Here is a 23,863-nt window from a genome sequence, read left to right on the forward strand (position 1 = left end):
ATTTTATACACCTGTCAGCAACGGGTATGACTGAAATAGCCGAATCCACTAATTTGAAGGGGTGTTTGCATACTTTTGTGTATATATAGTGTATGTAAAACTCCCATGGATGCTCAGAGATCCATTGCAGGACTGTGTCTGAGCTCAGACAGCCTAGCCTTTGGTCAGGGCGCTACCAGTGGAAGTCTTTTTAACTTCCTCCCACTGAGAGATTATTTAATGCTTCTTTAAACACGGGACCTTAAAGAGAGCCAGAGCCATGCTCTGGAGGCATCGCAAGAGCACAACATCTTATAATGATTGAAACAAAACCCGTCTCTATCTCTCTCTGTTACGTAGTTAAGCCTGTTTGTCTGTACATCAGTCCATTTCAAGTAACACTGTATGTCTGTATGTCTGTCTACCCTGCATTTGTTAGTGCCAGTAATACAAGTTCAAACAGAAATCCCTCTGATGTTGAAATGTTGTGTTGTCTTTGAAAATGGCTTATTGAGGGGGGGGGGGGGTTCTGAAGGTGTATCTTCAGAGACGATTGGAGCGGAGATGTTGGACAAGCCCTAATAAAGCTTACAGTTTAGACGAAGGAGTGTTGGGCGCATACTGAACTGGAGTTAGACTGAGAGAGTGTTTTGGCCCATACTGAACTGGAGTTAGACTGAGAGAGTGTTTTGGCCCATACTGAACTGGAGTTTAGACTGAGAAGCTGCACTGATCCTAACACCATACTCAAATTAAGACTGAAATATTTAATGGTCCTGATAACACACTGGGGGCCAGACGGAGAGAGTGTGCTTATTCTAGTACTACACTAGAGTTTCTCTGTCTAATATTGTACTGAATTATCTCTTTCTTGTAGACTAATGAATTCAGAGTCCAGGCAGGGCTGAGGCTGACTGACCTGATGTAAGTCAGACCTGGTGTGTTTCATGGCTTTCTTCATGGCTTTCTTCCTGTGCTGTGCTCCATTCTAGTTTCCTCCTGCACCCGGCCTTATTGCTGCTGCCACAGACAGAACAACTAGTTTCTATGCGTCATTAACAGACAGGGACAGAAGAACTAGTTTCTATGGGTCATTAACAGACAGGGACAGAACCACAAGTTTCTATGAGTCATTAACAGACAGGGACAGAACCACTAGTTTCTATGGGTCATTAACAGACAGGGACAGAACCAAGCGTTTCTATGGGTCATTAAAAGACAGGGACAGAACAACTAGTTTCTATGGGTCATTAACAGACAGGGACAGAACAACTAGTTTCTATGGGTCATTAACAGAAAGGGACAGAACCACTAGTTTCTATGGGTCATTAACAGACAGGGACAGAACCACTAGTTTCTATGGGTCATTACAGAAAGGGACAGAACCACTAGTTTCTATGGGTCATTAACAGACAGGGACAGAACCACTAGTTTCTATGGGTCATTAACAGAAAGGGACAGAACAACTAGTTTATATGGGTCATTAACAGAAAGGGACAGAACCAATAGTTTCTATGGGTCATTAACAGAAAGGGACAGAACCAATAGTTTCTATGGGTCATTAACAGAAAGGGACAGAACAACTAGTTTCTATGGGTCATTAACAGAAAGGGACAGAACCAATAGTTTCTATGGGTCATTAACAGAAAGGGACAGAACAACTAGTTTCTATGGGTCATTAAAAGACAGGGACAGAACAACTAGTTTTCTATGGGTCATTAACAGAAAGGGACAGAACAACTAGTTTCTATGGGTCATTAACAGACAGGGACAGAAGAACTAGTTTCTATGGGTCATTAACAGAAAGGGACAGAACAACTAGTTTTCTATGGGTCATTAACAGACAGGGACAGAACCACTAGTTTCTATGGGTCATTAACAGACAGGGACAGAACCACTAGTTTCTATGGGTCATTAACAGAAAGGGACAGAACACTAGTTTCTATGGGTCATTAACAGACAGGGACAGAACCAATAGTTTCTATGGGTCATTAACAGAAAGGGACAGAAAAAACTAGTTTCTATGGGTCATTAACAGACAGGGACAGAACCAATAGTTTCTATGGGTCATTAACAGAAAGGGACAGAACAACTAGTTTCTATGGGTCATTAACAGAAAGGGACAGAACCAATAGTTTCTATGGGTCATTAACAGAAAGGGACAGAACCAATAGTTTCTATGGGTCATTAACAGAAAGGGACAGAACAACTAGTTTCTATGGGTCATTAACAGAAAGGGACAGAACCAATAGTTTCTATGGGTCATTAACAGAAAGGGACAGAACCAATAGTTTCTATGGGTCATTAACAGAAAGGGACAGAACACAATAGTTTCCTATGGGTCATTAACAGAAAGGGACAGAACAACTAGTTTCTATGGGTCATTAACAGACAGGGACAGAACAACTAGTTTCTATGGGTCATTAACAGAAAGGGACAGGAGGACACATTTCTTTGGTCATTGAATGCTTTCCTTGTAATCACACACAGGCACATCACAGTCATAAGTAATTCAGCCTCCATTGATAATTGATTTATTACACAGAAATACGTATATTACTTGACTGAACTTTCACACAATTCTCGTACTTTGGTCAAGTTATTACGCCCAAAGTGACGACATGTGAAACATACAAGTAAAATAGGTGTGCGTGCGTGCGTGCGTGCGTGTGTGCGTGCGTGTGTGTGTGTGTGTGTGTGTGTGTGTGTGTGTGTGTGTGCGTCTTGATTAGGTTTAGGTGATTCTTTTTCCCTTTCATGTGTTTTTAGTCTCCTGTGCTTTGTTCCATTTCTTAATTACAGTAGTCTTCTCCTCTGAGAGTATATAACCCCCTCCCCACATCCAGCAGCATCCCATTAGCTCTGGACTGATGCTGTCTTTCTTAATACCTTTATACAATTAAAATAGACAGAGATCAAAAAGATACCAGAGCCTTACAAGGGAGATGTTTTTCACAAAATGCAGATTGTGTTATTGATGGCTGCCCATTTGGAAATCATTATGAGACCAGGAGTAATCTGTGAAGCTGCCTCAGCATTCAGAATAGAACACCCCCTCCCTATGGTCTTTCAACCAAGTGTCAAAGTTAGTTTTAAGTTCTTAAAAACAAAGTCCACCCTGAACTAACTACTTTAATAATGCTTTAGTTAATTGGATGCTCTTGGCTATACTGTAAGTATTTTAGAAAATAACGTGTGTATTGCTCTGTAATGGGGCTATTTATTGTGAGGTTATATGGTGTTGGTGGGAGATAGTATGTAATTGAACTTGACGTGCCAGTTTCATGCATTTTTTCCCGTTAGAATTGTGTTAAACATAACTAACTCTCTCATGTTTTCTCCAACACTTTTCGTGAAGGGATACTGAAACTAGGAAGTGTTTGTCAAGGTGCACTCAAGGTCCCCTGGCGCAGGGTGTTCATTTTCGTGTCCCAGACCTCTGAAAGAGCAGCTATGTGCATTCATCTTTAAGTGAATTTTGCCTTGTGTAGTATCAAACAAGCCCTGCGTGCTAATTAATGTATGAATTAATCAACATTTGTAATGATATGATTCATTATTTCATTGAATATCAATTTAAAATATTATTTTATGATTGCTATGATTATTATCACCATTTGTGAAGTTGTAACGTTAGTCTACTGACATATTTCATGTAAAATAAAATAAAAACACACATTCAGAAAAAAAACCCACTGCTTTTCAATGTATTTTTATAATGACAGACTAGTAGCCAACCATGCCACTCTCTGCCAGTAGCCTCGGAAATACAATTTGGGGGCCAAAATAATTGTAACCTTTTCATAAACAATGTGGAACCACTAACCTAGTCCTATGAACCATCATTAGCACAAAATTCCACTCATCATTGGTGCCAATTAGTAGGTTGCGAAAAATCTATTTGAATCTTAGCCAAGCAGGAATTTCATGAATTTCAAATGTCACATAATTTCAAAAGTATACCCCCATTTGGAATTAACTGTAGGCTAATTTAAATGGAATTTATCCAAACTTGGCAATAAATCACCTGTTTAGAGAGAGCTATTTGGACATTTTGAAGTTGCTAGCTAGATTACTAGCAGGTGGAGAGTGACAAAATGAACATGCAAGGGAGAAGAAGATGAAACATGAAAGTGTATTTCATTACATCAATGGAATCGTTTGATATCATGAAATCGAGTCCCATATTAGCCCACTCCTCCAAAGCTTGTATAGCAGCAGCGGAAAATTTCCACTATGAGGCGTGTATTCACACTTACAACACGATAAACAGCGTTTCCGTGCCATTTCATATTATATCAAAGATTGATGATGGTCGGTTTACTAAACTGGGAGTTTGTTGGAAGTGATTCGTAGCAGCATATTATATTCCAGCATGTCACGAATCCAGTGTAGGCCCAGCCAAATGAGAAGAAATGTGCGTGGAGTGTTGTCAATTTGATGATGCCTTGAAATAATTGTCACCAGGGGATTTGCCGACACAGCAGTCTTTAGACAAAAGACGGCTATATGCTCTGGTGTATTGGTTCCATAGTCAACGACTGAAACAACCTTATTGACTTTGACTTCAACAGCACAGACGCATGAGGAGGAAGGTTAAAATCAGTATGTCTGCTGGAGAAACAACAGAGCAAGATAACGTCCTAAATGTTCATAAGAAATCGGCAAGATTGTAAGTTGGTTTTTGAGCACGAGAGAGAACAATTGGCAGACCTGGCGAAGTCAAGTCCCATTTAATAAAATAAGACTTATTATTGAGACGATTTGAGCTTGAAAATAAACATAATCGCAATATCACATTTCATACACGCCCGCAGACATGCCCGGTGCGACAATGTGTAATGTATAAGACAGCAGCATTATACCAGACAGGGAACGCAGATGATAAATATGCATGTATTCAATTAAGGGTATTACACAGGGGTTGATTTGCATAAGGATTTATGAGCTCAACATGCCTCTTCATATTTGTGCTATAAAACGTTAAAATCAACGCAGGCTTTCTGTGCTTGGAAGGAACAGGTATTATGGGCTATGGGTTATTATGGGCTATGGGTTATTATGGGCTATGGGTTATTATGGGCTATGGGTTATTATGGGCTATTATGGGCTATGCTACTTTTAAGACCCCCGCCACCACAAGCGTTTCTTCCTATATGCAACTACAACTGACTGGAGATATGGGGGAAAGGTAAATAAATATGAGGCAAACGTGTAGGCTAATTGTGAAATAGTGTAGTGATAATTTTATCATCATTAATTAGCCTACAGGTAACAATATTTGTATTACTATAATATTATGATTAATGACATTATCATAATCATGATTATTAGGCCTATGTCATTATTGCTGTTTTGACGGCTATATAGTAGCTGTTAAAAGTTGAAAGATAAAGCCTGGAAAAATATATAAAGACTATTGTTTTCCCCATAAAAGTCGGGAGTGCTAGAAAGATAAAGTTTTCTGCTAAGTGGATTCTGGACTCTCTTCATACAAGCTATTATATGTGTGGATTTGCCATTGTTTAAATCTGAGACAGAAATCGAACAAATAAGGGCAAAAGTTAGTGCCCTGCTATTTCATTTCTTGTCGTTTCCTTTGCCATCGATGAAGAATAGGCTATTCTATAAAATGTGATGGTTTCAAAGGGGAACAGTGTGCCTAGGTCTTGACAGTGTCCTTGTTTTAAGAAACACAATTCTATGGCTGTGATGTCATTTTCTCACACACATCTCAGGGATTTTCTGTCGCCCATTATTTTCCTGAACAAGGCAAGTCCTCCTCTGATGACGAAGTCCAAACTCCCCTCCCAATTAAGATCACATAGCTAATTAGAAGAGCGGATCCGTAGTAGAGGCTTAGACTACGGCCAGGGACAGCAGCGTCACCCACCACGCAACACTGGTTTGCAACTGGAGGAAATGAGAAGGGAAGTCTTGAGTCTAAACGGGAGTTCCTTTGAAATCATTCATATTGAAGTGTGTGTCATTAGAACAGACATATCTTCAATTTGGGAGATTCTTCATTTAACCCAAATGACTCGCGCTGCACGAGGTGGATTTTGTTCACTTTATATCACACATTTTGGAATGTATGCGGTTGACACGGGCAAATTGTTGTTTTTAAATGACTGAAGAAAAATGCCTCTGAGTTGGAGGCCTATTGTGAGAACTTGTTGTTGATTTGATTTATTTTGTATGGATTAAACCGATTCAATACGGGCCTTAATTTGTGATATCAATTTGCCCTTATTAAAGGCTTATGTTGCTGCTTTTTGTAACATGATACTCTTTTCATTGAACCCTTATTTTACCAGTAGGTTTACTGAGAACACATTCTCATTTAAAACAACGACCTGGGGAATAGTTACAGGGGAGAGGAGGGAGGATATAGATTAAACAAATCGAACACAACATTTAAATCTATACAACATCACCGTGATGGAACCTTCCTTTCAAAGGACTATTATTTATTTCATTGCTCAATGAACGTCTTCTTACACTACAATATACAACCTGTGCACTTTATCCCAAGCATTTGTCTTTCATTTTGGTGTGCTTGGCAGGCCTATATTTGAATGAACACAATCAACAACATGTGACTTGCATGTTTCTGTCTCAGATGTCGGTCAGGAGCTGAAACGGGAGTGACTGAATAGGTATTAATGACTTATTGTCAGCGTATTGTGTAACCAGTTGTCTGGTGCTTCCTGCGGTCCCCATGACGCAGAATGCATTGAGTCCCTATGATGGAATAAAGTCATAGTGTCTCAGACGCCAGTCTGAACAGATGGTCCAATAGAGAAAGTAATGCAGGAGATCATGTAAGCTGTAATTTGTTAAATGTTATGAAATATTAAGACATAAAGATATATTAAATGGGTCAGGGTGGGTCAGAGAGAGAGAATTGAATTGAGAGAGAGAGAGAGAGAGAGAGAGAATTTAATTGAATTGAGAGAGATATGCATGAACGTCATGTGACAATGGTTCAACAAATCACCTTTAACCACACTCAAATCTTTGCAACACTGTCAAATCAATATTCCCGTTCTTCTTCTTCTTCTTCTTTCCATGTTGTTTTAGACTAGATAAGCTCTAAACTAAAGGTATCCAGACATCTAATCAGAAGCAGTCACAGAAAGGATGCGTCCAAACAGCATGACATGGGCAACCAACGAAAGAATACTCTGCATACTTCTCCCACAGCAGTAAAATAGGAATTCGACAATGTTGAAGAACCAATGAACATAAATCGTGGAACGTGACGTAAGGGTCCCTGTAGAAAAGGCGAGGAGTGTATCTCAAGGCCAGAGACCGCGGAACAGTGATAGGGGCTGCCTGCTTGAGTCTTAATGTATAGTCTTAGTCGACTCCTCCTTCTCGATTACTCACATGCATCTTTCTTGGCAAAGAGAAAAAAATTACTAAAGGAAAACAGCTTCTCTCAGACCTCCAACAGGATCCAAAAGCAACAAAAATTAAAATTGCTAACGAGTTATAGCTTTTGTTTTGTTAAAAAGCATAGGCTACATGTAGATTTTCATAACATCAATGCTGTTCTAACACCAACTTGGACAGTGTATTTTAGTTATGTGACAAACTGAAGAGGACGCAGCTACATGGAGATGCACGCGCCTACATTCTCAGACGCTGTTGTGTTCTTGATTTTTTTCTATTCCTTCGACTCGTGTGGAAATCATTTTAGTTTTACAGTGATGCCGGAGTAGATGATTCCAATAAAAGTAGCGACAGTGTCCATTGATCGAGTTAGTATTGGTCGGCGAAGGACTAATTAATTCGTTTACTAATGCCCTGCAAAATGTTTTAATCCAAATTCCTCTGAAGAAATAGGAGGGACCAGTAGCAGACCCATGCAACGGGGCTTCGATAGTTGGTATGTTTTTAATTCCGTAGGAATTATTTAGCAAATGGCATTTCTTCCCGCATGATAATGGAATAATATATTGGTATGCTGCATATAATTAATTAGCATTAGTAAAACGACGGATTCCGTCACTTTAATTAATGAATTATAGCCTATGAGAGAGAGATGCAGAGATTCGGATGATGATTTCCATTGGCAGATGATAGTGTGGAGAACACGTGTCCATTTTTGCCTCACATTTTTTTCTGACCCGGAATTCTTACATGTCACACCAAGAAGGGAAATAATCTGACTGCCAATGCACGGGCTAGGTTTGCGTCTTATGGAAATCTTTGGTTGCAGATCTGAGGAAAACACGTATAATATCATCCCCTCTGCGGCAACGATGCTTTTCCACGGACTCCCTGGAGGCGACATGCACGGTGTTGTGGAAGAAATGGAGCGGAGAGGAAAGAGCGAATCCGCAGCTATCAGTTCGGCTATAGACATGGGAGAATCTGAAACGGTAGGCAACTGAACAACCACACGCTGAGGGGCGATTGCAATCGAGAGTATAGCGAGCAGTTGTGTACAAATATCATAATGAGCAGCGAAACGTTGATGCCCAAAATGCAGGAGCAGTGCACTATAAAATCATACTTGGGATATTAAAAAAGACTTGAGAAATGCTATTAAAACTTGTTGGACTACGAAATAACTTACTTTTTGAGTTTATTGTTATTATTTTTAATAGGTCTTATGTATGATTGTGGAATTATTTTGAATCTCTATCACAAAACAATTGAGCGTAATCTAATAATAATAGGCTAATAAATTCATAGGCATATGCTAATCTGTTAAAAGCAAATATCAGTGATGTTTTTACTATGCACGCTCAAGTGTTTTTAAGCATGACATTGTTCTGGTGTTAGATATGTTGTGCATTTAAACGACACCATAATGAAATGAATGTTTCATAATTTTCTACTTTTGAAATTGTACAACATTACACATTCATCAATTCGTTGTGCAAATGAGTATGAGGCCTATATGCTACTGTTTCCTTACAAATAAAGGTACACTTCATAGAGATATGTTTTACCTTTAGACTAAAACATGCATGTGTTCAAATCTTGTTTGATAAAATGGAACTTGAGTTAAATTACAAATGAATTCGTTAGACTAGTAACAAATGGGGGGGGGGGTCTTCTTCCTATAACATTGGCATTCACTTTGTTGCCTATATTTTATGCCTAGGCCTAATGGGTGGGTAGAAGTGGTTTGATCTTTGATCTGTTTGGCTATATGTGATAATGTATTTGTATTGTGGTGCATTTCCTTGTTTTGTTGTGGATTTAGCCAAATCAAAGTTTTAAGACAAATTACATTAGGTGAGGTGAKCCCCCCCCCCCCCCCCCCCCTCATAATAATAATTGTCCCAAAAGTGTTTAAGAAATTATAATTTTCATGAAACTTTTTAAAAGGGTAAAACCATTTTAGAGAATAGGCCTAAAAATAATGAAGTGTGTGTGTTTGTAAGTGTGTTTTGATTTGATTAGGATTTCTGAAATCGTAAATCTTGATGCGAGTAAGCCGTTTTATTTCGAGGACTACAGGCTACATAACATGTGCTTTGTTGTTGTTTATGGATTAATGTTTCATTTGAAATGCCCAAAATGTTTATAACAAGGTATGCTTTGGTCTAGAATAGGATACAATTAGCCTAGCTATAGGCCTGTAAACTGGCATATTTTAACTGATGTGAAAAAAAAATTCCTTCATTTCTAGACTAAATAACTGTATTATGCGTTGCAATGCCCTCAGTCAGATATTACAATATGTTCGTGCAAAACATCATATTTAAAAGAAGATCTGATAAAAAGGAGCATATCTTCCGGCGGGAAATGATATATTATTTCGATATGGGTGTTTGATGACATGTGGTTGGTCTGTGTTTTAAGTTTGTGTTTGTTTGGTTGTCTTTTAGAACATGCAGTGCATGAACAGTGACAGGGTGGCTCTGTGCGCGGGCTGCGGCGGGAAGATTGCTGACCGCTACTACCTGCTCGCGGTAGACAAACAATGGCACATGCGCTGTCTCAAATGCTGCGAGTGTAAACTCAACCTGGAGTCCGAGCTCACCTGCTTCAGTAAAGACGGAAGCATCTACTGCAAGGAAGATTATTACAGGTAACGCCATAAACTCCGCCAAATGTAAAAGTGTTTGGTGGTTATGAAGAATAGCAAACGTTTGAAGTCAGATTTTCCATAAAAACAGTCACCCCTGGACAGGTGATATTTAATTTGGGTATTACAGCACCATATAATAGGCTTTAATGTAGTCTATAGCGTGGCCATACTACAGAGCTTCGACAAAACATTAAAAGTGCCCTTGCGCAAAACGCATTACATATGGCCTGTGTGAGAGTTTCAAAGTACTGTACATGGTTCTGTTTCAAAGCGGGACTTGGAGTAGGCTTACATAGCTACCAATGTACTGTATGTGCTACTAATTGACGTGGTTAAGCCTAATTCACATCTAATCCAAATGTGTCCATGCACTGACTAGGTTCTGTCTTCTCTGCAGAAGGTTTTCGGTCCAGAGATGTGCCCGGTGCCACCTCGGGATCTCGGCTTCAGAGATGGTGATGCGGGCCAGGGACTTGGTGTACCACTTGAACTGTTTCACCTGCACATCCTGCAACAAGATGCTAACGACTGGGGACCACTTTGGCATGAAAGACAGTCTGGTGTACTGTCGGCTGCACTTTGAAAATCTCATACAGGGGGAATATCAGACACATTTCAATCATGCGGATGTAGCCTCTCACAAAGGACTGGGACCTGCCAACGCTTTGGGACTATCCTACTTCAACGGCGTGGGGACTGTGCAGAAAGGGCGGCCCAGGAAAAGGAAAAGTCCCGGGCCAGGAGCAGATTTAGCAGCCTACAATGCCGGTAAGACTACAGTGATAACATTTCCATTTAATATAGGCCTTCTTTTCAGAACAACGCCATATTGACTCAATGGCCACTCCCCCTAATCAAAAAGTTTTCATTGCGTATGACAACATTACATCACTCTGCAATTTATAATTATTGCCAAGGCCTGCTATTAACAACGCAGGCCAACAATTATTAAAGGGTGGGACTTAAAAGTGCAGGCGAGTCTTTATCCGAATGATTTTAAGCATGGTAATCATTTAAATAGAGTAACTTACTTGTTCTCAATAATATATCATCTACATTCGATACAACGACAATTTTATATAGATGTTGCATGCTTTTAGGCTAATGTGTTTGTTATCTCAATCGTAACAGTTCTTTCTCATTCAAATAGAGAGATGCAAAACATTCCGCCCTCTTCATTGCATCAGTTAATCTCTAACGATTTAAATAGGCTATCATAATCAATTGATGTTATGATATTTTTGTTTTTGCAACCAATATTTTCAAACCAATATTTCAATGACTTCTTTCTGTTCATTGATTTAAGCTATAGGCTATTATTTCTTAGGCCTAAAAGGCACATGGGGCCTATAGCAGAAGACACGTAGCCAATTATTTGATTCTACTATACAAAGTTGTTTTTTAATCAATCATGTTCTTTACCTCCATGGACGTTCCGATTTTGTTAATGTCAGAAAAGTATCGTAGCCTAAAGGGTTGTAATATTGCATATCTTATTTGTGCTCTGGAGAAAGTAAATACCAAATGTGACCATCATTGTAGGCTACACTGTCGTTGGACACACATTTGACATCATTTCTCAGACGAAATTATAACATGGTGGTTTACCAAATTGCTGCCGATTATTCATCCGAAATCCCTCTCTCTACAATTCAATTGCAATTCAACAGTGTGTGGCAGGGCAGTTTTATCCATAACATTTTTCCTCCTGTCCTCTAAAAAATGTTTTTGAAGTTCCGGCTTTCGCCCTAGCCATTTTCCACTTGTCAGGCTCTATAGACGTCTAAAGTTCCCCTTCTCGCCCCGTTGCGCACTCGGGGACCGGTTGGTCTGGGACGGGGCCAGGATGGGGGTGCACTACAAGAGATCAATGAGACTTGACGAGTTATCCAGTAGTGGTTGTGGCCAATGAGCAGTTGTTGCAACAGCAAAATAATTTCTATCATCAAGAAGGCCCCTTCAATAAACATAATTGTCTTCTTGTATCGACATTTGTGTCTTGGGAATGAAACATTGCCGTCAGTTATTGTGTTATTAAACTGTTTTCAGGTGCATTCCATCCAGCTTTCATCAAATAAGTCAATCGTAGAATAAAACATTGACAAAGGGCAAGGTGAATCGATCTACCTTCAGGATATTATCCTACAGGCTATTCAAATAGGCGTATATAAAATCACTTTTCTATTTAGGCCTACGCATCACTAGCCCGTGTGTCATCATTCACTTGGTCATATGAAGATTTTCCACATGGTTCATCATCTGATTGAGTCACCATACTTTTTCATCCAGTCTGTCTCACAACATCTAAGCGAGAAGGGGAGGTGGTTGGGCCGCTACTGCCCTCTACTGTTAACGGATTGGGCCACTGACTGCTGTACAGATCAACCCTACTGTATTTGATGAATAAACAACGTATTTAAAGTAGGCTATTGACTAAAGTCACCTAACAATCGTTCACAAACGAAATCGACGTTGTGCTTCAATTAACATCTAATAGGTTTCTGAGTGTGTTGTGGTCTGCACAAGTAAACCTATACATTATTTCCAGCTGTTATTAGAAAGGTACTCATCAGCCTATCAATAGCTTTTGAGAATTTGCGAAAGATAAATACTTTTTCTGTATGTATGGTGTTTGTGGTTTATTGTCTGAAGTGTTATTCTGAGAAATTTGAATGACTAATATTTATTGTATGCAGCATTGAATATGTCTGAACTGTTATGAATAGATAGCGACACTTAAGCATTTGCCAAGAAAATACTGTCATGGAAATGTGTCATGTTTTTGCGTCCACGATTTGATTATCTAGGGCAGAATATAGCATATGACAATTAATATGACAACAGCCATCACACAATTAGGGTTATTATTATTATTAGTAGTAGTAGGCCTATTACTAGTAGTAGTACTATCAACCTATATTAATTAGACTATTTTTGTATTTTATTTTACCCGTTTTATGTGCTTATTATTTCAACTCAATTCATGGCATTTCTATTTCGCGAACTGCCCATGCATATTTCACAGCGCAAGACCTCTACGTGTAAAGACACTCCTGCCAATACTAGCCAGAAAGTCATTCACATGCACATATTTTAATTGGTTGATATCTTACACAACCCGCCTATGACACCATATAGTGAGTGCTGCTTAATGTATGTGAATGTAACACTGGCTATCGCCCTAAAAATGTGTCATTAGAAGTCAATGTTCATGTTAACACTGACATATACAAATATCACAAATACATCAAATATGTTACAAATATAATATAATATTTGGATTATGGTACTGGGTGGTTTAAGGGCCTTATTAGACATTGCTGTTCAATAGTAAGGCTGTGGTTGAATTTACAATCACTGTTCAATTATACCTACGATTTTCATGTTTGTATTCCTCTCCACGCTCTCTACCCAACGTTTCATTACTAAACCAATTTTAAAACATGGCATTAAAAGCCAGCTACACTCACTGCTAGGCTGCATATAAGCCAGCATGTTGCTGATTTTATTAATGTATCAATTCAATACATAATGTAGAAAAATACATAACATGGTCATGTTTAACTTATCCACTTGTTTGTGAATGAAACACCATGTTCAGGTGGACTAACCAACATCTAATCTTTGTGTGTGTGTGTTTTTGTGTGTTTGTGTGTTCGTGTGTGTATGTGTGTGTGGTGTCCTCCAGCACTCAGCTGTAATGAGAACGACGGCGACTCTATGGACAGGGACTCTTACAGCTCCAGTCAGAAGACCAAGCGCATGCGGACCTCCTTCAAACATCACCAGCTGAGGACCATGAAGTCCTACTTTGCCATCAACCACAACCCAGATGCCAAGGACCTGAAGCAGCTAGCCCAGAAGACTGGCCTCACCAAGCGTGTACTACAGGTTAGACACACACCTACACTGTATTGTTCCTCACATTCAACAAAATGAGAAAAACTACACACAAATGGAAAAAAACATTTTTTTCTTGTGTATCATGATGGCAATACAATTGAATAATGGGATGTTGGAATTAAACGAGTAACAAAGGGACATTTTTCTATTTAAATTTCCAGATAGGAATTGTAAGGAGTGGGAGTAGTAAAAACAGTCTGTACTGTTTATCATGGGGAGCGGGGAAGCACAACAGAGAGTGCTTGATTTCCACAAAGACGACAGCAAATTATCTAGGGGACTGAAGAAAAAAATGAGACAAAAAGGTTTCTGAACAAAAATTCTGTAAAAATCGCTCCGCTTTAATTAACGCTCCCAGAAAACAAAGCAGTCATTTTGCTTTGATGCGTTCTATTTTTCATGCCTGTTATTCCAGTTGAAACCTTCCCTCTGTCTTTTCCCCACGGTTCCATCACTAACAGTCGCAACGATGTTGCCTTGCTGTGGTACACAGGTCTGGTTCCAGAATGCTCGAGCCAAGTTCCGGCGGAACCTGATGAGACAGGAGAACACGGGCGTGGACAAGACCTCAGACGGCTCCACCCTGCAGGGGGGCACACCCTCTGGCCCCGCCTCAGAGGCCTCAATGAGCCCCTCCAGCACACCCACGACCCTGACGGACCTGACCAACCCCACCATGCCCACCGTCACCTCCGTGTTAACCTCTGTGTCTGGCAGCATGGATGTTCACGAGTGCAGGAGCCCATCGCAGACCACCCTGACCAGCCTGTTCTGACACCCCTCACCTCCCTCACAGACTGCCCCCTTCAGCTTCCTCTGATGCCCCCAACCCTTTAAGCAAACACCCTGACCAGCCTCTCCCCTGAACCGAACCCCCCCCCCCCCCCCCCCCCCCCCCCCCCCCCCCCCCCCCCCCCCCCCCCCCCCCCTCGACTCTGTCCACTCGGAACCTAAACACAGACCTTTGACAGAGACATTGAATGGACTAGTAAAATTAAGGTAAAGGAAAAATGCTCTTACTTTTACTCTGAGCCCATTTTAGAATATTTGCATAGTGAGGCTGCAAAGCCTTGCAGAAGGAACCGTTGTTGTTATTCTGTTGTTGTTGTTGTTGTAGTTGTTTTGTTGAGAACTGAAGAGACTTGATTTGCATTTTTCAGTGTTTACAGAATGAAACTTGGGGAAAAGAAAAAAAACTGCTTAATTTTGGAAATTCATTTTTTCCAGCACAATATTTATGTTGTTGTACAGGAGTCAGTGTTAGGAAACATTGAGAAGGATTGTAAAATGATGGGAAATCTGAGATTAAACACAGGCTAAGATATCCTAAGACTGCAATGTGCCTTACACTCCATTTTATCTTCAATTGGCCCCAACATATCCACACCTATTTCTCCCAGTAACATCAGATAGATACACATGTTTTGAACCAACAGAGAGTATTTTGGATCAAGAGTATAGGAGTAAATGTGTGTGTGTGTTCCGTGTGTCTGGTGCATGTGTCTGTGTGTGTGTGTCTGTGTGGGTTTGTGGTCTTAACTGTTGTTGAATAAATCAAAAATTACATGTTTACACGCACGCACACACACAGATCTGGCATATGATATCATACAATAGGTTGAAATGAAACAGCCAATGAAAGCTAGTTTTGTTTTGAAATATTGTGATCTTACGATTTGCATTTATCTTACAAGAACAACAATTCTATACCTCATTTACATAGGAACTTGATATCAATGAAGATGGTTTTGCTGGCTAAATACTGCTGTGACATACAGTACACACTGGCATCCCAACCTCTTTGAATTGCAATTGGTCAAAATTATGTTTCCCTCAACAGGAGTTGAAGCACTAAAAGCCAATATAAGGCTATTTTCAAGTGTATCTTTAATCAGACACAATGTAGCATGATATGTGTAGGCAGCGTGTCATGTCCAACCAAGAGAAAAGGCCAGCTATTTATATTTGTGTTACAGTAAATACCATAATTATCATAAGCTCTAATTGTGGGCTTCTGTTTAAGTTGTGCAACCATTTACTTCCAAATTCTGTTACATGAAACAACAGTTAACTGGCTACAAATGTTTAAGTTTCCCTTTTGTATACAGTATCACAAGCCAGATATTTTACTCATAGGGAAAAAAATATGAGTTTATGAGTGAGAATACGCAGTCATACGGTTCCTTCCACCTTCATCCCTCAAACACTACTACTACTACTACTACTACTACTACTACTACTACTACTACTACTGTACCAGCCACTGGTCTCCAATGATGTATGGTTATTGACTGAGGACTTACTGTTTTCCTGCACCTTCTTGTACAGATCCTGACCCTTCGATGTAGTCTTCAGTTCTGTAAGAAATATAAAAAATGAATTATAACTTATGTCATCCTTACAAATTTGTTCCTTCACGTCTGTGAGTTTTGTATTACACCATTAAAAGCACTAACCTATTTTGCATTGCTCGACTAAAGCCTCATATTGAGATGGTCTGTCATCTATCTACTGTAGTGGATGGTGGTACTGTAGATGTATTGTCATAGGATCAAATCTGTCTCTACATATGCATTCCCTTCCTTTCAGCATTCCAGGGATTCTGTGCTAGTGTGGCAGATCCAGTCTAGAACCATTATTGGAATTGCAGAAATGAGGGTCATGCGAGGCCTGCTCACATAACTATTCAGACCAGGGCCGACTGGCTTTTATATGAGCTAATGTTTTTTAGGGGATTTACTCGGCCACAGACAGTTGAAGATCTGCCCTGAACTCTCAAAATAAAGGCACGGTTTGGACCAACCTTTAAGCCCCTGACTGGTGTAAAACTGGTCACTTAGTATCCACCATGTTGGCTCCTAGTTATAGTATATCAACAGGCTGGTGGTGCTACCATACGTGACCCGGGTTGCTGTACACACTATGTCAACCAACCCGTTAACATTCAACAGTAAACCAACATAGTAACACCTACTCAGTGTGGACCAGAAAAGTTTACATTATTAATAGCAGCAAAACAAGCTTCTCTAACCAAGAGACCGTTGATTGTAGTTGGAAATCATTTAAAAAAATATTGTGGGCAGCTTTCCCCTCTCAGCAGGGGCAATATGTGTTCAATTTTCTCATGGTACCAGTGACCGCCCGTTCAGCTGAAACTAATAATATGAGGAATTTCATCTCTGATTGTAAATCCACACCGAGCCTGACTAAAGGTGTCTGCATGGTTCCCAACCGAAACAGTTCGGAAGAGTTCGTGCATATATTATGATGACATTTTGTGACGATTTTGTTCATTTTGGACTTCGGTAAGGGTTTTTTCAGTTGTTTGGGCACACACAAATGTTTCTTGAGGCAAACCAAAGTCGGTTGCTGAAGTCTACGCCCCTTCGTCGGTGATTAGTCAACAGTAGGGATGCTTCAATAAAGTCTTTGTTGTCATTCAACGAGAGATGACTCGTTTTCATGCAATTTTTTTATTTAGAAATACTGCACCAAACATCTTAGTTAGATTTTTGAGTTATCTTAAATTCATTCTGACTATTTTGAGGAAGTGTATACTGTCTACGCCATCTCAAAATGGACAAACAGTTCTATTGCCGCTTTTTTCTAGTTTCTCAAGCGAATGTCTTACGGGAGAATGCAAGCACACCTGTTCGATTCGCCTAGCTGACATTGGCTAGCCGCCAGCCGTACTGAAGCATGTTGAAGCCTAGGTCCACTATTGCTCAAAATGATTAATAAAGCAATTCACAAATGCTCATTTGAGATGTGAATACAGCACTAATTTTGCTTTTATTAAAGAAAGGTAAGGATGCCACCCAATGTTCTCACTATCGCCCCCTATCTTTGATAAACACAGATGTTAAACTGTTTTTCAAAGTGTTGTGCTGTCCTGTCTCGAGACTTACCCAAATTTGCCCACACAAACCGAAGAGGGTTTGTTAAAAAAAAACGTTTATCCTCGGATAACCTCAATCGACTATTACATATCTTAAATGCATAATCAGAAACAACATGTCCTTGAGCTGTTTTATCTCTCGATGCAGAAAAAGCTTTTGGTTGACTAGAATGGTCGTACCTCTGGTATGTCTTGGAACATATGGGAATTGGCTCAACTTTCATTAACATTTTACTGCAGTGGGCTAAATCTTGGTGTTTCTTGGTAGTCTTAAACAAATCTACTTTGAAACAAAGATATACACCTCACACATATGGCTATGGGCTTAAAAAAAGAAGAGGCCTGCCTATACCATGTCAGATATAGAGTTGAAATGTATTACATTTTGAGTTTCCATCTCAATATTACACTTTACATACATTACAGAAGACTGAAATATAACAAAACTGTTTGACAAATAGAAACACCAGATTAGTAATCAAATAGTAATCATTAAAAGTCATGTTTATGAATTATGAAATTATGAAAAAGACTAATAACATTCCACTCATGGTGGCACTAGGTCATTTGACTGCAGGAAAGGGTTACTATGATTTAAATACACTATGCCAATTCCTCAACCATAGTTATAACAGGCAATATCTGCTCTGCTCCATTCAGAATCACTAGAAGCAGCAGAGAAGGTGATTACATTTTTCATTTGCTATTTTTCTTATCCCTGGCCCAGGCAATTCATCAATCAAAATATATAACACCAATTTCCCTCAAATCTACTGATCACTTCATCGTATTATACGTTGGTGATATTTTACTTTATGTAGGCAGTGTATCTCAATCACTCCCAAACACATTGAAGACCATAGATAAATTCAGCTTCATCTCAAGTTATAAAATGTATGGAACCAAATCAGCCCCACTGCCTCTCCAGTCCCCGATGGACACTCCATCTCTACTTATAGAATCCCAATTTTCCCATTTTAAATATTTGGGATCAGATATATTTCCTTCCTTGGATTAAACCATTGCCAGAAACTTTAACAGAACGCACAAATCAATTCAATCCGACCTCAGTAGATGGACTAACATCTTATTGCTTTAACCGACAGACTATCTATTGTCAAAATGAATATACTGCCACGGCTATATTTCTGTAGTTCAATGCTTCCCATGTCTCCCCCTTCTGGTTATTGGGATAACATCCATAGTGTGGTTTCAAAATGTATATGGCAAGGTAAGCTATCCTGGATAAAAGTAACACATTTACAAAGAGGGAAAGATATAAAATATATGGGAGATTGGAAATGATGCAGACAATTACATTGATGGAATCTACAATCTACCTGCGCTATTAAAGCTGATCTACCCCCTAAAAAAATACAAAATTAAAATTAAAAGAAAAATAAATAGGGAAAGATATGGGGGGACGATCAGTACCAAATGTAAATTGTATTTCCAGGCATTACAATTTTGGCCTATCCTAAATTGGTTTAGACATGAGTATTCCTCCAACTGGCTGAGTATAGATATAAAGATGGTGTCTCCTTTTGCCCTGGAAGAGGTGGTCTTCACTGATATATCTCAGAATGTCAACTACACTTTGGTCCTATTATTGCTAACACCATCTCTATTTGGTGCAACATTTAAAAACGATTTAACTGGGAATGAAAATGGCATGTCCATAGTCCAATATTTCACAATAATGCCTTGTGGTCTGGAGGGCAGCCTACTGCATCCCCACACTGGTTCAAATGTGGAATCCATACCCTTGCCGATGTCATGGACAGTAATGGTTTGAAAATGTTCCAAGATTTGAAAGACACATACACATTACCAGACAACTCCTTTTTTTCTATATTTCCAACTTAGGTCAGCTATGCTGGCCTATGGAGTCCAATGGGGAACCCAATTACCGAACCATTCAATTATGGGATTTATAGATAAATTATCCGAGAGGACTGATCTCTAAAATGTATAAACAACTTTTGGAAAGCTCATATTCTGAGCTAGCAATTAAAAAGATATGGTTCACCAATCTAAGTGAATCTCAACAACCCTTTAACTGGAACAGAATATGGGAGAATATTACCTTGGCATCCCACAATCCGAATCATCGACTTTCACATTTTAAGTTTGTTCACAGACTGTATTTAACACCAAGGAAATGTTTTACAATGAAATTGGCCCCATCTCCCAACTGTTCACTGTGTCCCCTACATCAGGTAGGCACATTCCTTCATATGTGGGAGTGCCCTGCAGTTAAATTCTTCTGCGACAAAATTACAAGTGCATGAATGTAAATATTCAATGCGTTGTATCTATTATCTTACTTAATGATGATAGCTCCTTGAATCTCTCAATCAATCAGAGACAATTAATGCTGGCAGGGAACAATGCTGCAAACAAACCTGTTGGCTCTTAGATGGCAATCACCACTCTCTCCCAATTTGCCAGTGGATACAATTACTATTAGAAGGTATAACATTAGAATTATCGACAATGAATGAATGGTGCTAGTCAATGAGCAACCGAGACCTGGACAAATACACTTGACTCTGTAAAGAATCATCTCAGTTAAAACTCAATGCATATAAATAAACAACCTATAAAGCCCAACCCATACTGTACATGCACTACATGGCCAAAAGTAAATTAGCGGATTCCGCCATTTCAGCCACACCCGTTGCTGACATGTGTATAAAATCGAGCACACAGCCATGCAATCTCCATAGACAAACATTGGCAGTAGAACGGTCCATACTGAAGAGCAAAGCGACTTTAAGGATCGGTGTCCCCCCGCGGGAGGTTTAAGCTAACGTGCGCTAATGTGATTTGCATGATGTTGTAAGTAACAAGAAAATTCCCAGGACATAGACATATCTGATATGGGCAGAAAGCTTAAATTCTTGTTAATCTAACTGCACTGTCCAATATACAGTAGCTATTACAGTGAAATAGTACCGTGCTATTGTTTGAGGAGAGTGCACAGTTATGAACTTGAAAATGTATCAATAAACCAATTAGGCACATTTGGGCAGACTTGATACAACATTTTGAACAGTAATGCAATGGATCAGTCTAAAACTTTGCACATACACTGCTGCAATCTAGTGGCCAAAATCTAAATTGTGCCTAAACTGGAATAATACATTGTGGCATTTCTCTTGCATTTCAAAGATGATGGGACAAAAAAAGTGGAAGCAACAATGACTCAGCCGTGAAGTAGTAATCCACACAAGCTCACAGAACCGAGTGCTGAAGCGTGTAGCGCATAAAAATAATCTGTCCTCGGTTGCAACACTCACTCCCGAGTTCCAAACTGCCGATGGAAGCATTGTCAGCACAAGAACTGTTCGTCGCGAGCTTCATGAAATGGGTTTCCATGGTCGAGGAGCCGCACACAAGCCTAAAATCACCATGCGCAATGCCAGTCGTCGGCTGGAGTGGTGTAAAGCGCGCTGCCATTGGACTCTGGAGCAGTGGAAACGCGTTCTCTGGAGTGATGAATCATGCTTCACCGTCTGTCAATCCAATAAACTAATCTGGGTTTGGCGGATGCCAGGAGAACGCTAACTGCCCGAATGCATAGTTCTAACTGTAAAGTTTAGTGGAGGAGGAATAATGGTCTGGTGCTGTTTTTCATGGTTCGGGCTAGGCCCCTTAGTTCCAGTGAAGAGAAATTTTAATGTTACAGCATACAATGACATTCTAGACAATTCTGTGCTTCCAACTTTGTGGCAACAGTTTGGGGAAGGCCCAGTCCTGACAAGCAACCATAGTTGCTAGGGGGGTGGGAATGGGTGGAAAACATGGTTTCAGGGTGTGGGATGGGAGGTGGGTGGCTGGATGGATGGAGACATGTTGGATGGGTGGTTTTGGGGGAATGGGATACTTCTTTTTGTTTATTTTCCTTTACATACTAAATGTACTACAACTTATTTTGTTACTCTAATATGATCATAATGACCAATACCTTTATTCCTTTATTGTTGTTGTTGAGTGGCAGCTCAAAGGTAAATACGAAATGAACTGAATATTAAATTACATTAATTTGTATATTGTACATGTAACCCCCCACCCACCCATCGAAAAAAAGGACAAAAAATAATAATAATTGTAATATAAAAGAAAGGTATGAGGAACTTCAACCTAAAAATATCAAGGTTTACACTATTTTAGTTCTATACATGTACATTTAATTAGGGACTTGACCTTTTGAGAATAATGTCCATTATGTTATGTAAGCTCAACAGATTTGACCATACATACAGGTCCCATTGATATGTAGCTTTACTATAGAAATACATTGATCAGGAAATAATATGATCAGCCTCACAATCTCGCTCTCTAGTCAGGGCTTTTGCATTCTCATCAGTGATGGTTAGCATTGTGCCCTAAAACTGTTTCAGGAGTCTGAGTTGAAATGTTAATTGGCCGACATACTCACAGATGTCTGGTGAGCACACCTGGCTACTCTCACACTTACAGCTCTCTCTGGCAGTTTTCCCCAAAACAATCAACGCCATATGTGTGATTTTATATGGATCAGTTAATGTGTGCGCGAGTGCGTGTGTCGGTGTGTCGGTGTGTGTTGGTGTCAGTGTGTGTGTGTATTTATGCGAATGTATATGTGTGTTTTGGTTCCTGAGTGAGAGCGAGAGAAAGAGAATGTGTGAGTGCGTATATGCAAGTGTGTACGTGTGTTGTACGACAAGGGTATAATGAAGGGTGTTTCTCTGTTGTATTTTACATCCATTCTATACAATATTCAGTGACAACAAAGCTAAACAATTACGGAGGCAAGGAGTGGACTGACATCTAATGGTAAGATCGAGGAGGGGTATAAATTAATGGGTGAAATGCAGTTCAAATGGTAGAATTCAAGTGGCAGTTAAGGATTTTGGCTGCGCTGCTTTATGTTAATGTGAGATGTGAACCCACTGGTTCGTTTATCCAGTAATTACAAGAGAGGAAAATCTTAGGCTTGGCAACCATAATGCAGAAATAACAGAACAGCCTCATAACCACACGTTTACTGTTTGTTAATGGATGCCTATGTCTGTTACAGAGGGATTGTTGTTTTAAGAACAATAAAACCTGTTTAAGGAATTTAGGAGAAGATTTAAGGAGATTTTAGAAATTTGAAAAGGCCTTCCACGTCTCCACTCCAGATGCCGTATTCATTGCAACATAACAGAGAGGATGGGACTCTAGAGGCATACAGTTGAAGATCAATAATGCCATCTTTTGAATAAAGACAACACTGACAGCGGCAATGCAGGCGAAAAAGGGAACTTCCCTGCATAAGGTCTATTACAGTATTTGTTTACTGAGCTCCTTTATTACCAGTCTCTGGTTCTGGGTGTCCTGGACAGGGGCCTGTCTTCCAGGCTGGTCCCCACCCAGCTTTCCCATCAAAGAGGCTGCCAAGCTGGGGCTGGGGTGGACCACTGTTGGGCGTTAGAACCAGTCTCTGCAGAGGGTGCCCTGCCAATGTGTTGCCCAGATGTACCCTCACATTCACAGAAAGCTGTGTGATGAAGGCTTTAATAGAGAGGCTGATCTTTAAAACACATCAGGCTATATATAAGTAGAGGGCCCTATAAAGTGTAATATGTAATATCACTGCCACATTTCACCAGCGTCTTCTCTAAATATTAAAGGTCTTCTCTAAATATTAAAGTTTTTTTTTTAAATGGTGTGCCAGAACAACATTTTACAGAGATGCCTGAAATATCCTTTTCTACCCTCTACATGTTTCTGATGCACAATGTGAATAGCAGGCAACCTTCAAATGAACATGACATCTCTTTTCACACGACATCCTAGTACACTACTGGTTGGTCCATAACTTCCTCTAATGTATTAAACATATTCTAATGGGAGCAGCCTGTGTGAAGGTCCCTGCAGCTGCTCTCTGAAGGCTGGGGGTTTTACACACAGTGCAGAGTACAGGTTTGAGTTTCACACATTGAGCACAGAGTTCTACTGAACAAGCCACTGCTGCACACACATTCCTCAAATCAACCCCA

The 23,863-nt window shown here is 39.8% G+C and overlaps 1 protein-coding gene across 4 annotated transcripts; it reads left to right on the forward strand.

Moving 5' to 3' along the window:
* The first annotated feature begins 7,108 nt into the window (after window positions 1-7,108).
* On the forward strand, window positions 7,109-16,402 carry LOC111957915 (LIM/homeobox protein Lhx2). 4 transcript variants are annotated; one of them, XM_070436880.1, is made up of 6 exons: window positions 7,110-7,873; window positions 8,207-8,369; window positions 9,831-10,033; window positions 10,431-10,801; window positions 13,722-13,924; window positions 14,430-16,402. In XM_070436880.1, the coding sequence occupies exons 2-6, from the start codon at window positions 8,250-8,252 to the stop codon at window positions 14,709-14,711; spliced, it is 1,179 nt and encodes a 392-aa protein (XP_070292981.1). In that variant the 5' UTR covers window positions 7,110-7,873; window positions 8,207-8,249; the 3' UTR covers window positions 14,712-16,402. The 4 variants fall into 4 exon arrangements, with proteins under 4 accessions (XP_070292980.1, XP_070292982.1, XP_070292981.1 ...); XM_070436879.1 differs by having other exon boundaries at window positions 7,109-8,369; window positions 10,434-10,801; XM_070436881.1 differs by having other exon boundaries at window positions 7,109-8,369; window positions 14,398-14,568.
* The last annotated feature ends 7,461 nt before the right edge of the window (window positions 16,403-23,863 follow it).

The sequence above is a fragment of the Salvelinus sp. IW2-2015 genome, linkage group LG33, assembly GCF_002910315.2.
Source record: "Salvelinus sp. IW2-2015 linkage group LG33, ASM291031v2, whole genome shotgun sequence".
NCBI lineage: Eukaryota > Metazoa > Chordata > Actinopteri > Salmoniformes > Salmonidae > Salvelinus > Salvelinus sp. IW2-2015.